The sequence below is a fragment of the Callithrix jacchus genome, chromosome 8 (assembly GCF_049354715.1).
Source record: "Callithrix jacchus isolate 240 chromosome 8, calJac240_pri, whole genome shotgun sequence".
Classification (NCBI taxonomy): domain Eukaryota; kingdom Metazoa; phylum Chordata; class Mammalia; order Primates; family Cebidae; genus Callithrix; species Callithrix jacchus.
In genome coordinates, this window is record NC_133509.1 from 84,630,229 (window position 1) to 84,643,641 (window position 13,413).

General features: G+C 38.2%; 1 protein-coding gene and 1 long non-coding RNA gene across 4 annotated transcripts in view; one reads left to right on the plus strand and one right to left on the minus strand.

The window, feature by feature from the left end:
* Window positions 1–425: 425 nt before the first annotated feature.
* Window positions 426–13,413, minus strand: part of SOS2 (SOS Ras/Rho guanine nucleotide exchange factor 2) — a 130,436-nt gene continuing 117,448 nt past the window's right edge. For all 3 annotated transcript variants that reach the window (XR_013521197.1, XM_035260451.3, XM_035260450.3), the window contains 4 exons: window positions 11,758–12,019; window positions 11,219–11,260; window positions 4,042–4,151; window positions 426–2,149 (listed from right to left, as the gene is read on the minus strand). Coding sequence is in view for 2 of the 3 variants with exons in the window: in XM_035260451.3 (XP_035116342.1) it covers window positions 1,640–2,149; window positions 4,042–4,151; window positions 11,219–11,260; window positions 11,758–12,019 (924 nt within the window). In the remaining variant the exon portion in view is untranslated. The remainder of the gene's footprint in view (window positions 2,150–4,041; window positions 4,152–11,218; window positions 11,261–11,757; window positions 12,020–13,413) is intronic.
* LOC144577407 (uncharacterized) lies at window positions 6,921–12,569 on the plus strand. Its single transcript, XR_013521201.1, has 3 exons — window positions 6,921–7,006; window positions 10,487–10,578; window positions 12,455–12,569. It is a non-coding gene; the product is annotated as an uncharacterized LOC144577407 (long non-coding RNA).

Sequence of the window (13,413 nt, forward strand, 5' to 3'; positions counted from 1 at the left end):
CAAGCGTGGGGCCCCCGGCTTCTCCCAAGCGCTTGGCAGCCTCCCTCTACCCTAAATCACACGTTTAGCTTAACGAAGAGGCAGTTTACATCGCTTTTCCATACGAAAAACAAAGCCAACCTCAGAGTCTACCTAGTTGGAGACTTGATTCACACAGTAGTTACAAGGCCTAAATGCAAGTAGCTTCCAAGATCCTAACAAAGATGGCTATAAGACTATAATCTTACCATCTTCCTTTTCAAGTTCCCAGCATACTCCTAGTTTTCTTAATGAATTCATAAAAGTGGTTGCTAGAAGCCTGCCGCTCACATTTCACAGTGAAGAAAAAAATTATCCCTTTAATATCGTGTGTGTGTGTGTGTGTCTACAGTACTCAATAATCTCCCCCTTTGTTCCTTACAATGAAAACACATATTTTAAAAGTGTTTTAAAAATTAAGACTAGGGTGATTTATTAATCTTGTTAAGAACTCTGATACAAAGCACAGTAAAAGGCCACAGACCAGTAAATAAACAACGTGGCTTTTGGCTACTTTACAACTGCTGCTACAGCACTATCAGCAAAACACTCTTTATCACTTTGAACAATGGCATCCAAATGGCAAATAAAAGTTTTCCTCACTTATCTGATTAAAACAATTAATAAAGCTTTAAATATTTGCTGGTTTAAATATTACCAATCTAAAAAATATATTTAAAAAAAATTTCAGTTAACACGAGATTTATAGAGAAAGTTACTAGGTCTTGAAGGCAAGGCAATTGGTTCCTATGCCACAGAATTTTTTTTGAATTTAAAAATTAGTAAAGTAGCAGATTGTATTATAGGCCTTAAGTCACTTAAATTTATATAGGTTATTAGCAGTATCTTTCAATATACAATATAAACAAAACTGTACATACATGGCATATTATAACTGTTTTCCATAACAATAGGCAATTCATTAGCTAAAGACACCATAGTCTACAAAAACAAAAGGCACATCTGAATGAGATACATGCCCTTTTTTCCTCCATCATTGGGTTGTGTAGTCTTTGTTTACATTTTAACAAAATAATAAACACTTACAGTGCCATTCTATTATTTTCATCCTACTTTTCATTTTTGTCTTCAGCAGCAAATACCGGCATTTAAGACATGGCATTAAAGAGTTTAAGAACAGTTGGTGTTATTCACAATTCTCCTAGATGTAAAAACTAGAAGTAAAAACTAGAAGATGGTCAAAGAGGTTTAAAAATCAGTAACACCATATACCCCTCCTATATTTGTGTAAATTCACTGCCTTAAAAAGGCATCTATTACTCAAACTTGAAAAATTTCACAAAAGCACTATCCCTTTTCAGTGCAATCATGTCACTTTAAGTCATATTTTTGCAGAGTTTACAGTGCAAATATAAATTCTTTATACTGGCCTTTTGGCAGCACTGAGGATCCAAGACAAGGCAATGCTACTGATCACCTGAGGATAATGGTGAAGGACTTTTGTATTTTTTTTCCAATTCTTAAAAGCTTATTTGATCAGTAGCATTTTTGTAAGAGCATTATTTGTAAAAAGTACTAAAATACTAAGTCTTTTTTTGAATAAATTAAAAAAAAACTTTACAAATACCATTCCAGTGTCAATGACTACATATGGCTAAGGTCATTGGGGAGTTTCTGCATTTTCTAGCAAAGGCAGTCTGTACAATGGAGGGTGCGAAAGCTCCCGTTTGTAAGTCTTTGGTGGCAGTTTTGGCAGATGAGGGCTTGAATTCTGCCTTGGTGGAACAGGGGGAGCTGGAGGATGAACAAGATTATTCTGACTAGAACTGAGCACATAGCATCGACGTGGTACCCTTGGAGAGGGTGTGCTAGGAGGAGTGCTTGGTGAATTTGGACACGTACTAATGTCTCTCAGCCAGTCTGAATCTCTGTGAAGATGCCCCAGTGGAGGTGGCTGAAGATTAACTGGACAGTTTATAAAGTGTTCTGGAGGCCGAAGGGGAACCGGTGGAGGGGTATCAGGAAGAGGATCTCTTGGTGGTGGTGGAGGTGGACTATGTAGAGGCCCATCAAATGCACCAGTAGGAACAGGAACTCTGGGTTTTACCTTTGGAGGAGGAGGCTGTCTTGGTGGAATAGCAGGAGGATCATCATCAGATTTCATATTTCCCTAAAAAAAAAAAAGAGTAATTAAATTATACCTCTATTCTGCTGCAAAACTTTTTAAAAAAGTTTTTAAGTCTGAAAAATTCTTACGTGTGAAGTTAAATTCTGAGACTCAAACTAATCTGGGTTAAATATCAGATTGAGTACTCCTAGTTTAATTCAGGGCTGGGTTTAATATTTTTATATATGAGATGTTTTAATTGAAGTCTGTTTTTTTTTTTTTGCCAATCAGTTTGAGCTAATCAGGTTGCTCAGGTTAGCCTTGAACTGATGACCTCGCCTTCGCGAGCGCCATGAGCTCTGGCGGGAGCCACTTTGGACCCCAATTGAAGTCTTAAAAATATAACTCTTTGAGTTATCTTGCTTTGTGTATACATTTAGGAAATTTGTGTATTTTAATTATAATAGGTAAGTGACAATAATTTATTGCTTTATAGACATGAAAGGACATGATATCAAGGGGACTTTAATGTCTAGCTTCTGCTTACTGGACATCTACCTCTACTTTCTCCAATGAGGCTTAGAGCAGTAGATCTCAAAGTGTGATCCAGGGACCAATGGTATCAGCATCAGTAGGGAACTTGTTAGGAAAGCAAAGTCTTGGACCAGGCACGGTGGCTCATGCCCATAATCCCAGCACTTCAGGAGGCCAAGATGGGCGGATCACAAGGTCAAGAGATCGAGACCATCCTGGCCAACATGGTGAAACCCTGTCTCTACTAAAAATACAAAAATTAGCTGGGCATGGTGGCGCATGCCTGTGGTCTAAGCTGCTCAGGAGGCTGAGACAGGAGACTCCCTTGAACCCAAGAGGTGGAGGTTGTAGTGAGCCGAGATCACGCCACTGTACTCCAGCCTAGCAACAGAGCGAGACTCAATCTCAACAACAACAACAAAGAAAAGCAATTTATTGGGCCCTCTCCTAGACCTACTGAATCAGAAACTCTGGAGGTGGGGTTCGACAATGTGATTTTAACAAGTCTTTCAGGTAATTCTGATGTACCCTTGAAATTTTGAGAAGCATTGGTTGAAAGTTTGAAGAATACCTGGAATACTACTAAAGTTTTTTTTTTCCCCACCTATACCAGAAAGAATATGTACTTCTGAGTATCTCTGAATCTGCCCAGCCTCTTTTTTATTTTTTTTATTTTTATTTTTCGTTTCTGAGACAGAGTCTTGTTGTTGCCCAGGCTGGAGTGCAATGGTGTCATCTTGGCTCACTGCAACCTACCTCTGCCTCCTGGGTTCAAGTGATTCTCCTGCCTCAGCCTCCTGAGTAGCTGGGATTACAAGTGCCTGCCACCACGCCTGGGTAATTTTTGTGTTTTTAGTAGAGACAGGATTTCACTATGTTGGCCAGGCTGGTCTGGAACTCCTAACCTCAGGTGATCCACCTGTCTCAGCCTCCCAACCAGCCTTTTTTTTTCCCCCCAAGACAGTTTCACTCTTGTTGCCTAGGATGGAGTGTAGTGGCGTGATCTTGGTTCACTGCAACCTTCACCTCCCAAGTTCAAGCAATTCTCCTGCCTCAGCCTCCCGAGTAGCTGGGCTTACAGGTGCCCACCACCACACCTGGCTAATTTTTGTAGTTTTAGTAGAGATGGTTTCACCATGTTGGCCACGCTGGACTTGAACTCCTGATCTCAAGTGATCTACCCACCTTGTTCTTTCGAAGCACTGGGATTACAGGCGTGAGCCACCATGCCCAACCCAGCCTCTTTTTTAGAAAAAGTTTTTATAAGTATTAGACAACCAAAAGTATTTTTCAAATACAACCCAAATGTTGAAAAACCATAAATGGTAGCCAAAGTATAACTGACAGACTCTTTACAACAATGGGCATTATTTAGAAGATGCACAACTTAGAATAAGTTGAAGTCAAGTCCTGTTGATTACCTTGGAATTTGAAGCATCATGATCAAACTTTTTTCGAGGAGGAAGTGGAGGAGGAATTAGTGGCTCTTCACTTAGTTTATGTAAACTACCACATGAACTAAAGAAAGACTCTGTGGGAGAAAAAAACTAGTTCAACCACAATTCACAGTATAATTGTAAGATAAACCTTTATCACAGCTTGGGATCGATACTTCTATTATGGCATTTGTCAGACTGTATCGACTATTGGTTTATCTGTCTTCCCCATTAAACTGTAAGCTTTCTGAGGGCAGTGTGTATTTATTTCTGAATCTCTAGCACCTACCACAGTACCTGGGGCATGATGGGTACTTAAGTTAAATGAAGGTATACTATTTAAGATTAATGAGATTCTGCTCCCTGAAAAGCCTTTTACAAATTGAAACAAAACATGTCTGAATATACTGTAGTAAATCCAAAGAAGGACCATCCTAATCAGAGACCAAATATTTTTGAAGCAGCTACATTTCAGCACATCACCACACAGGTAATAAAACCGTGCATATAGAAGCCCATATCACATAACTCTTTCTCTTTGCAAGTCTCTTATTGAAAATGTACACATTATGTAACCACATTAAAGGAATTTACAAAATGATAAATGACAGGACAATACCCCTAAACAGATCAACCAGACATATAATTATTATTTTCATTCTGATTTTTTCTGTAGTTCAACTTCCCATTTGATCTCTATATATTCACACAGTTGTTACAAAGGCAGTAACCGTGTCTTATTTGTCATTATACTGCGATTGGGAACACAGGAGGTAACTGGGAAAGAAGCTGATGAGTTTAATTTTAAACACTATAACTGAACTGCTTAAGAGACATCCAAGTAGACATGTCGAACTAATTATTCAATGTCAAAAATTGCTATCCTGATCATGTGGCTCTGCAATTATCTCTGGGGGGTCCTGCTGGCTCAGGGGGAAATAGCTGATACAAAAGGTATGCCTATGAGGTTGGCAGGTGGTGTGAGGAGGTTAGGCAAAGGATGTTCATCATACCTGCCAGCATTGTTTGTCTCATCTTTGGGAGAACTCTTCTCGTGGTGGTAAATCTGTCCCATTTGGTTTAGTTGGCCAATCCCACCCAGGGCACCCCAATTCAAGCCAAGGAGTAGGCATGGGACTCACCTTCTCACTTTCATAACATGATCGGATTTTTATATACCTTTCTTTCATGCAAGTAGCCATGTGCTTTAGGGAAAGTGAACCTGACCCCTTAGTTTCAGGGATGGGGTCTGATTAGTATAAATCAATCAGAGTAATCTCATTCCTTTAGCCAGAGTGATCAGTTTAACTGTTGGCATGTGACCTAATTCAGACCAGTGAAATTTAAAAGGAGATTTTCTGGGGGCTAACAGAAAGGAAGTTCCTTGCTCTTTTGGAAAAGCAGTCTGTCATACCGTCTATACTTCTCTGTACATACCACTTCGCTAAACAAAGAAGTACACAATCTTTACTGCTCTTGCCAGTTATGATCTTAAGGGAAAACAGCTTTAGATCAAACTGATAATCTGGACAAAACAATGAAGAGTCAAAAAGAACCCTGGTCTTTAATTACATCAATGAGTCACTGAATCAACCAGTCTTGAAGCCTTCTGCTGAGCTTCCAAGTATGTCTGTCAGAGTGTTTCCTTATTGTTTAAACCAGTCTTAGATGGTAACAGAGACACACACTCACAGAAGCAGATGATATATGAATGATGGGAAAGCTATGAGAGTTTTGAATCTAGGTCTGACTCTACAGTCACCACTGAACCATATATTTCTCTCAATAGAAGGCATTCAACAATCCTTGCTAAAGTCTGAATGCAATGCAATTTAATTTTTTTATCAAGAGTGTTTCCCTACAAGAGAACAGTTTTTATGAACTTTTTTAGTAGCTGCAGTTATTCCAAACTGGTGAATATACTATAATTTACTAAACCATTTCTGTAATGTTAATTAGCTATCTAAGTTACTTCTAATTTTCTGCCATTCGTTCATTAATTCATTCAACATCGGGCACCTGGCTAATATTGTCAGGCACTGTCTGAAGCACTAGTGATACAATAGTGAACAAAACAGGCAAAAATTCATGTCCTTATGGAACTTATAATCTAGGTTAGGGAAAGATAAGTGAAAGTATAATCCCTATAAATTATGAGAAGGAATATGAGGTGGGAGGGGAGCAACATAAATAGAGTGATTAGGGAAGGCTTCACTAAGGTAACACAACCTGAAGGAGGTAAGAGAGCAGGATGTGAGACCAAATGGCTGAAGAGTATTATAAACAGCAGGAACAGCAAAAGCAAAGCACTGATGCAATAATGTGTCTATTATGTTGAGGAAGACTGAGTGAAGGGGGAGAATAAGTGATGAGGTCTGACAGATCAGATCAAACAAGACCAAACTGTGTAGGGCCTGTGGGTTCTTTGAAGGAACTGGCCTTCACTCTGAGTGAGATAAAAAGCCACCAGAGGGTTTTTTTTTTTTTTCTTGAGATGGATTTTCACTCTTGTTGCCCAGGCTGAAGGGCAATGGTGTGATCTCAGCTCACTGCAACCTCTGCCTCTTAGGTTCAAGCAATTCTCCTGGTTCAGCCTCCTGAGTAGCTGGGATTACAGGCACTTTCCACCAGACCCAGCTAATTTTTGTATTTTTAGTAAAGACAGGGTTTCACCATGTTGGCCAGGCTGGTCTCAAACTCCTGACCTCAGGTGATCCAACCACCTCAGCCTCCCAACGTGCTGGGATTACAGGCATGAGCCACTGTGCCCAGCTCACCAGTGGGCTTTAAGCACAGGTGAAACAAGATCTAACTCAGATTCTAAAAGGATCATTCTAGCTGTTCTAATAAAAGCGTACTGAATTGGGGAAGATAAGAAGTTAGGATGCTACTGTAATAGACAAGGTAATAGTTAATGGTGGCTTGGAGCAGGATGACAGCAGTCAAGATGGTGAGAAACTGTTATATTCTGGATATATTTTGAGAGTAGTCAAGATTTGTTGATAGGTCACACTTGGGGTATGAGAAAGGGAGAGAAGTAAAAGATACTTCTAACATAGTATTTTTATCCTAAGTAACTGGATGCTTGTAATTAGAATTGAGATGAGGAGGCAGTGAGAGGGACAATTTTGGAGGGGATAAGAAGCAGCTCAGTTTCAGAGAGGTTAAGCTTGAAATTCCTATTAGATACCCAACTGGCTAGAGATATAAACTTGGGAATTATCATCATGTAAATTATATCAGATTGAATGAGACAACATATGTTGTATTCAGATTGCTTTCCAAAAGGGTCATACTAATATACCAATTTACATGGGGACAAATAATGTACCTTTTACCATAGGCTAGCTCATACTAAAAAAAAACAAACAAATACACATTAATTCAAAAGACTAAAATGGTAACTCACTATTGTGTAAAAGTCCTCAGATTTCTAATGATGCTGAACTATCTATAATTATCTATTTTTCTTTAAAAGATACACTTCCTTTGATGTGAACTACCCATATCCATTGCGGATGGAGTCTTGCTGTTTTTCTCATTTCATCTGAGTAGTTTTCATACTTGCTATAAATATTTTCTTTCTTTCTATGGGGATTTATTTTAGAATGTTCAGAATTTTATGCAGTTATTCTCAATTTTCTATTAAATTTTAAAATGTAAATTATTCTTATATTGAAAATGTATTTTACTTTCATTCAAAATAATGTCTAGAATTCCTACTTCTACAATGGCTGAATTGTGTTTCGCCAAAAGACATGCTGAAGTCCTAATACCTAGTACCTGTTATGGTGACCTTATTAGGAATATAGTCTTTGCAGATGTATTGAAGTTAGGATGCGGTCATTAAAATGGACCTAAATCCAATAAGACATGAACAGGACCTTTTAAGAAAAAGAGAGGAAATAAAGAGACATACCTTGAGAAGACAGCCATATGACAATGGAAGCAAACATTGAAGTGATGCATCTACACATCAAGGGATGCCAAGGATTGCCAGCAAATGCTAGAAGCTAGAAGAAGCAAGGAAGGATTCTCTTCTCCAAGTTTCAGAGTAAACATGGCCCTGCCAACACCTTGATTTTGGATTTCTGGCTTTCAGAACTATGACACAATAAATTTTTGCTCTTTTAAGATACTCGGTTTGTGATGCTTTGTTATGGCGGTACTAAGAAACTAACAGACAGTGTAATGACAATTCCACCACAGAACAAGAAAAAAAAATAAGAAATATCAACAAATTTTAATATAGCCAGGAAATGTATGAAGCTGAAGCTTTAATTCATGTAGGTAGCTTTAATTCATAAGGAAGATAAAACCCTAATGTCTGCAGAGAGTAATACTGATAAGCAGCAGCAAATCTGCCCCACAGAACCAAATAAGGATTCAGGAGCTAAAGGCATTTGGTACAATGGAAGGCATGGGCATGAAAACAGAAGACTTGGTTACGTTTGGATAAGGGGCAGAGAGAACCCCATTGTCCTCTCCCCTACTTAGTGAGGCCAGGCAATGACCTCATTCCCACCTCTGTAGGAGACAGGCAGTTTTAGTCTCTGCAGAATCTAAACCCCAGACTTGGGATACTAGTCTGTGCTGAAAACACAGATATCCATATTACATAGTGAGACTACCCCAGGCAGAAGATTCAATGATCCTTCTTTAGAGAAACTAAACATGCCTAGGGAAAATGCCTATAGATTCTGACATTTGGAGATTTCCTAAGTAAAAAATTATCATCATTCCATCACCTCTACAGTGAAACCCACAAATCAACAAGTGCCCATGGATATAATTACAGCACTTCCCATCAGTATCCCCCTCATTCTAAAATATAAACAGAAATACTACTGGACAAGAAAGGAAAGCCTCCAATATGAAAGACAAGAGACTACAACTAATACAAGAAAGAGGTCAGAAAAGAGACAACACCAGAAACAAAACAATTTTTTTTCTAAAGTCCAATAATTATCCATCATCTCAAATATTCGTCATTTCTTTGTAGTGAGAAAATTTAAAATCTTCTCTTTTATCTTATCTTGAAATATACATTATTATTAACTATAGTTACTGAAACTTTGCATCCATTGACTGCAGTCTCGCCTTTCCAGATCCAACCCCACCCAGCCACTGGATATGCTACTTGGCTGCTTTGATCATTCCACAATGTATACATGTATCAAAACATCATATTGTACCCCCAAAACATATGCAATTATCTGTCAATTAAAAATAAACTTTAAAAATACTATTATCCTAAGAGAGATAAGAGAAGACAGTGCATCCATGAAACTGGAATAGGATGGTATAAAAAAATAAAGGGCATGATCAGAGAGAACTCAGAATTCTTAGAAATTCAAAATTATGATAGATGAAGAAAATAAGTGCAAGAGCTCAAGATAAAGTGAGGAAATCTTCCAGAAAATAGAATGAAAACATAGAGATGGACAAGAGGTGGTAAAAGACAAGAAAATTGGAGGATCAATCTAGGATGTATGAGAATAAGAAAAAGAAGCTCTACAAAAGGAGTCAGAGAACATGCTGGGTGAAAAATTATTACCGAAGCAATAGGAAACATTTTCTGGAAATCAAACACTCAAATCTCCAAATTTAAAGGGCTCATTAAGTAGACTGCAAAATGAAAAAAAAAACCCACATCAAAGCAGTTCATTGCAAAGCTGTAGACTTTTTTGTTCTATTTTTGAGATGGAGTCTTGCTCTGTCACCCAGGCTAGAATGCAGTGATGCAATCTAAGCTCACTGCAACCTGTGCCTACCCAGTTTCAAGCAATTCTCTTGCCTCAGCCTCCCGAGTAGCTGGGACTACAGGCATGTACCACCATGCCCAGCTAATTTTTTGTATTTTTAGTAGAGAAGGGTTTTTACCATGTTAGCATGGATGGTCTCGATCTCCTGACCTCGTGATCTGCCCACTTCAGTCTCCCAAAGTTCTGGGATTACAGGCATGAGCCACAGTACCCGGCCAAAGCCAGGGAAGCGGGGAAGGGGGAAAACTGCTACGGAAGGGTGGAAGGGGGAAAACTACTATGAAAGGGTGTAGAAAGGTGCTAAACAAACACACAAACAAACCTAAACATTAATGAGGCAATTATTAACTTCAGGAAACAGAGCTATAAAGAAAAGGAAGTATAGCAGTGAATAGTATTTTCCCCAAATGTGATTAAGTATAGGCAGGGTAGAGCATGAAATTCTCATCCACCAAAACAGATCAGTAAACACTGTCTAAAATTCAAGAGAGAATATAAAAACATATTTAGAAATGTAGAAGTATCAATGGAGAATGAGAAAAAGAGTGGGTAGACTTGAGGTAGGGAACCACTGTTAATTTCATTTTAAGTGTTTTAGCACTATTTCCCTTTTAAATTCTATTCATATGTAACTTTGATGAATTTTTTTTCTTTTTTTTGGTAAGGACAGAGTCTTGCTATGTTCCCCAGGCTAGTCTTGAACTCCTGGCCTCAAGTGATCCTCCTGCCTCAGCCTCCCAAAGTGCTGGGATTACAGGTATGAGCCACCATGCCTAGCCAGATAAAAACATTTTAAAATTAAATATAAAAAATTATACCCAAAGGTACTGTGTTCATTTTGGGGTTATTTTGTTTTAAACAAATGACCACAGAGAGAAAGTTAACAGCATTAATGTTATAAATTGTGAAATAATTAGGAATGACAGAATAGTATTTTACTCAAAATACTGTTTAATTAAATAAGATGATGTAAAAAAATAATAATAATTGACTGGGGGCTATCCCGGGAAACTGATGAACATTTAGTGTATTATTCCCATGGGAAAATGATTTGAAAGGGTAAGGAAGAAAGACAACTGACATGAAATTACCATTCATTCTGTACTAAGCAATATTCTAGGTGTTCTGTACAGTTATTTCATTTGATCCTTAACAAGTGTAGGGAAAGTAAGTAATTTCTTCAAGGCCATACAGCCCCTTAGAACATAGATCATAAAAAATGAAAATAAACTATAGTGAAGTTTAAGTAGTACACAGCTGTAAGCAAATTATTAAATTTTTATAACTTTTCTTATTATTTAATATTGCCAAAATCCAAAATACTCAAATATAAATATAATCAACCAGATTATTATCTTTACAGTCATTTCCTTAGAATCAACTTAAATTTTACTTACTTGAATGTGGCAAAAGCACTGGAGCAAAGATGCTATTGCTGCCTATTGGAATGAGAAAAATTAATGTGAAAAGGAAGGTAACATATATGGTTTTATTTTTTAAATGTTTCCATAGATAACATACAATACACAGTGCAGAATTTCATCATCATCTTGTGCCACGTTAGGTTTTTAAAAATTAACCTAGAACCTTCTGTACCTAGAATGGTTTTCCTTCTTAGTGTAAGTGACTCCCTCTTTATAACAGAACTTATCTACTTGTTTTCTTATTCATCATCTATTGCTCCCTTTAGACTGGTAGTGGGGTCCAAAAGGTACTAAGTAAATCTTTGTTGAATGAATAAATTAGAGTATAATACGCATCAGCAATGCACAAATAATGCTTTACCTCTTGTATTAATCAGTATTTTCACATTTAGATGTCTCTTTTCACACTAATATAGTCTGCAAAGGATTCTAGAGTTCCCTAATTAAAATGATAAGTATTATCTGAGACCCAGGATTCCCTTTTTACCAAATGGTTTTCATCAAATACTTACCACAGGAGCTGTTGAGATCCACATCTAAAAATACACTAACGTCTGAAGAAGCAGATACTGGTGGAGTAGATGGTGTATTAGGAGAGGTTGGTGCTGACACTGTTGATTCCAGCTCAGTTTCAGCAATCCGACTAAAGCTTATTTTACATGGTTCTCTTTCTAATGGTGTTGGATGACCTCGTAAAGTACCTGAGGTAGAGCCATGTCGGCCTGTGTTAGGCCTTATTCCAGGAGATTTTAAGGAGAAAGTTGATTTCCTAGGCTAGGAAAAGCAAACATAATCAATGTCATGAGTTTGCATATACAGCATTTTGTTTCTGTGACTTAGAGCTACCAATAAGGTCTTACTAGTTCTTAAGCATACAGTTCTTAAGCATGCAGTTCTTCAATCTGCATCATTCTAGTAGAATCTTCTGGACTTGATTGGCTTAATTTTAAAATGAATTTGAATATAAGTAAGTCTTTTCAGAACTGCAAAAATAAAATTCTTTAAAATTTGTGTGTGAAAATCACATTTTGCTCCTAAAACACTTGAACCTAAACTTCTCTTTGAAAATATCTACATAAATTTTACAAACATTTACTGGGAACATAATTTATGAAATCTATTATGCTATATGCTTCAGGAAAAAAAAAGGTCATTTTATTTCCCCTTCCTTATACTAAATGATCAACCTCTCCATTGGTGCCTTAAAAGTCTTTGGAGGGAGAGAACGATCCAAGATGGCCGATCGCTAACATCCAGGGATTGCAGCTCTCAGGGAAGGCGCGGAGAACTAGAGGACGCCACACTTTCAGACAAAGTCTGGTCGCTCACGGAGCAGAAGATCCCCCAGAGGTGGAAACACACGGGTCGCCAGCCCGACTCTCGTGGTCGGCGCAGCGGTTCCGCCGGCACCTCGGCGCGGCAGCTCTCGGAGCAGAGTAAACGGGACCGCTTCCCCTTCTGACCGAGGTTTGGAGCCCCGGGAAGGCAGAGTCGCCTACTACGGAAACAAGAAGGAAGCCCGACAGGAGAATCCTGGGCAGAAAAGCACCATCAGTTTTAACGCCGCTGCTCTGGCCCTGGGAACTAACAACCTGGACGTCCACTCAAGAGACCTAATCTGAAAGTCGGTAATTTCAAAGACGACAGGAGGATAAATTTACAATGACGGGAAGAAACCAGCGTAAAAAAGCTGAGAATACTCAAAGTCAGAACGCCTCTCCCTCTAAAGATGATCACAGTTCCACATCAACAATGGAACAAGGCTTGATGGAGAACGAGCGCCTCCTGATGACAGAATCACTCTTCAAGGAATGGATAATAACAAACTTCGGTGAGTTAAAAGAACATGTTGTAGCCCAACGTAAAGAAACTAGGAACTTTGACAAAAGGCTTGATGAAATCCTATTGAGAATAGACAACTTAGAAAGGAGTATGAGTGAATTAATGGAACTGAAGAATACAATACAGGAACTCCGAGAAGTATGCACAGGTTTAAACACTCGAATTGTTCAAGCAGAAGAAGGGATATCAGAGGTCAAAGTCCAACTTAATGAAATAAAACGTGAAGAAAAGATTAGAGAAAAAAGGATAAAAAGGAATGAGCAAAGTCTCCAAGAAATGTGGGACTATGTGAAAAGACCAAATTTACGTTTGATAGGTGTACCTGA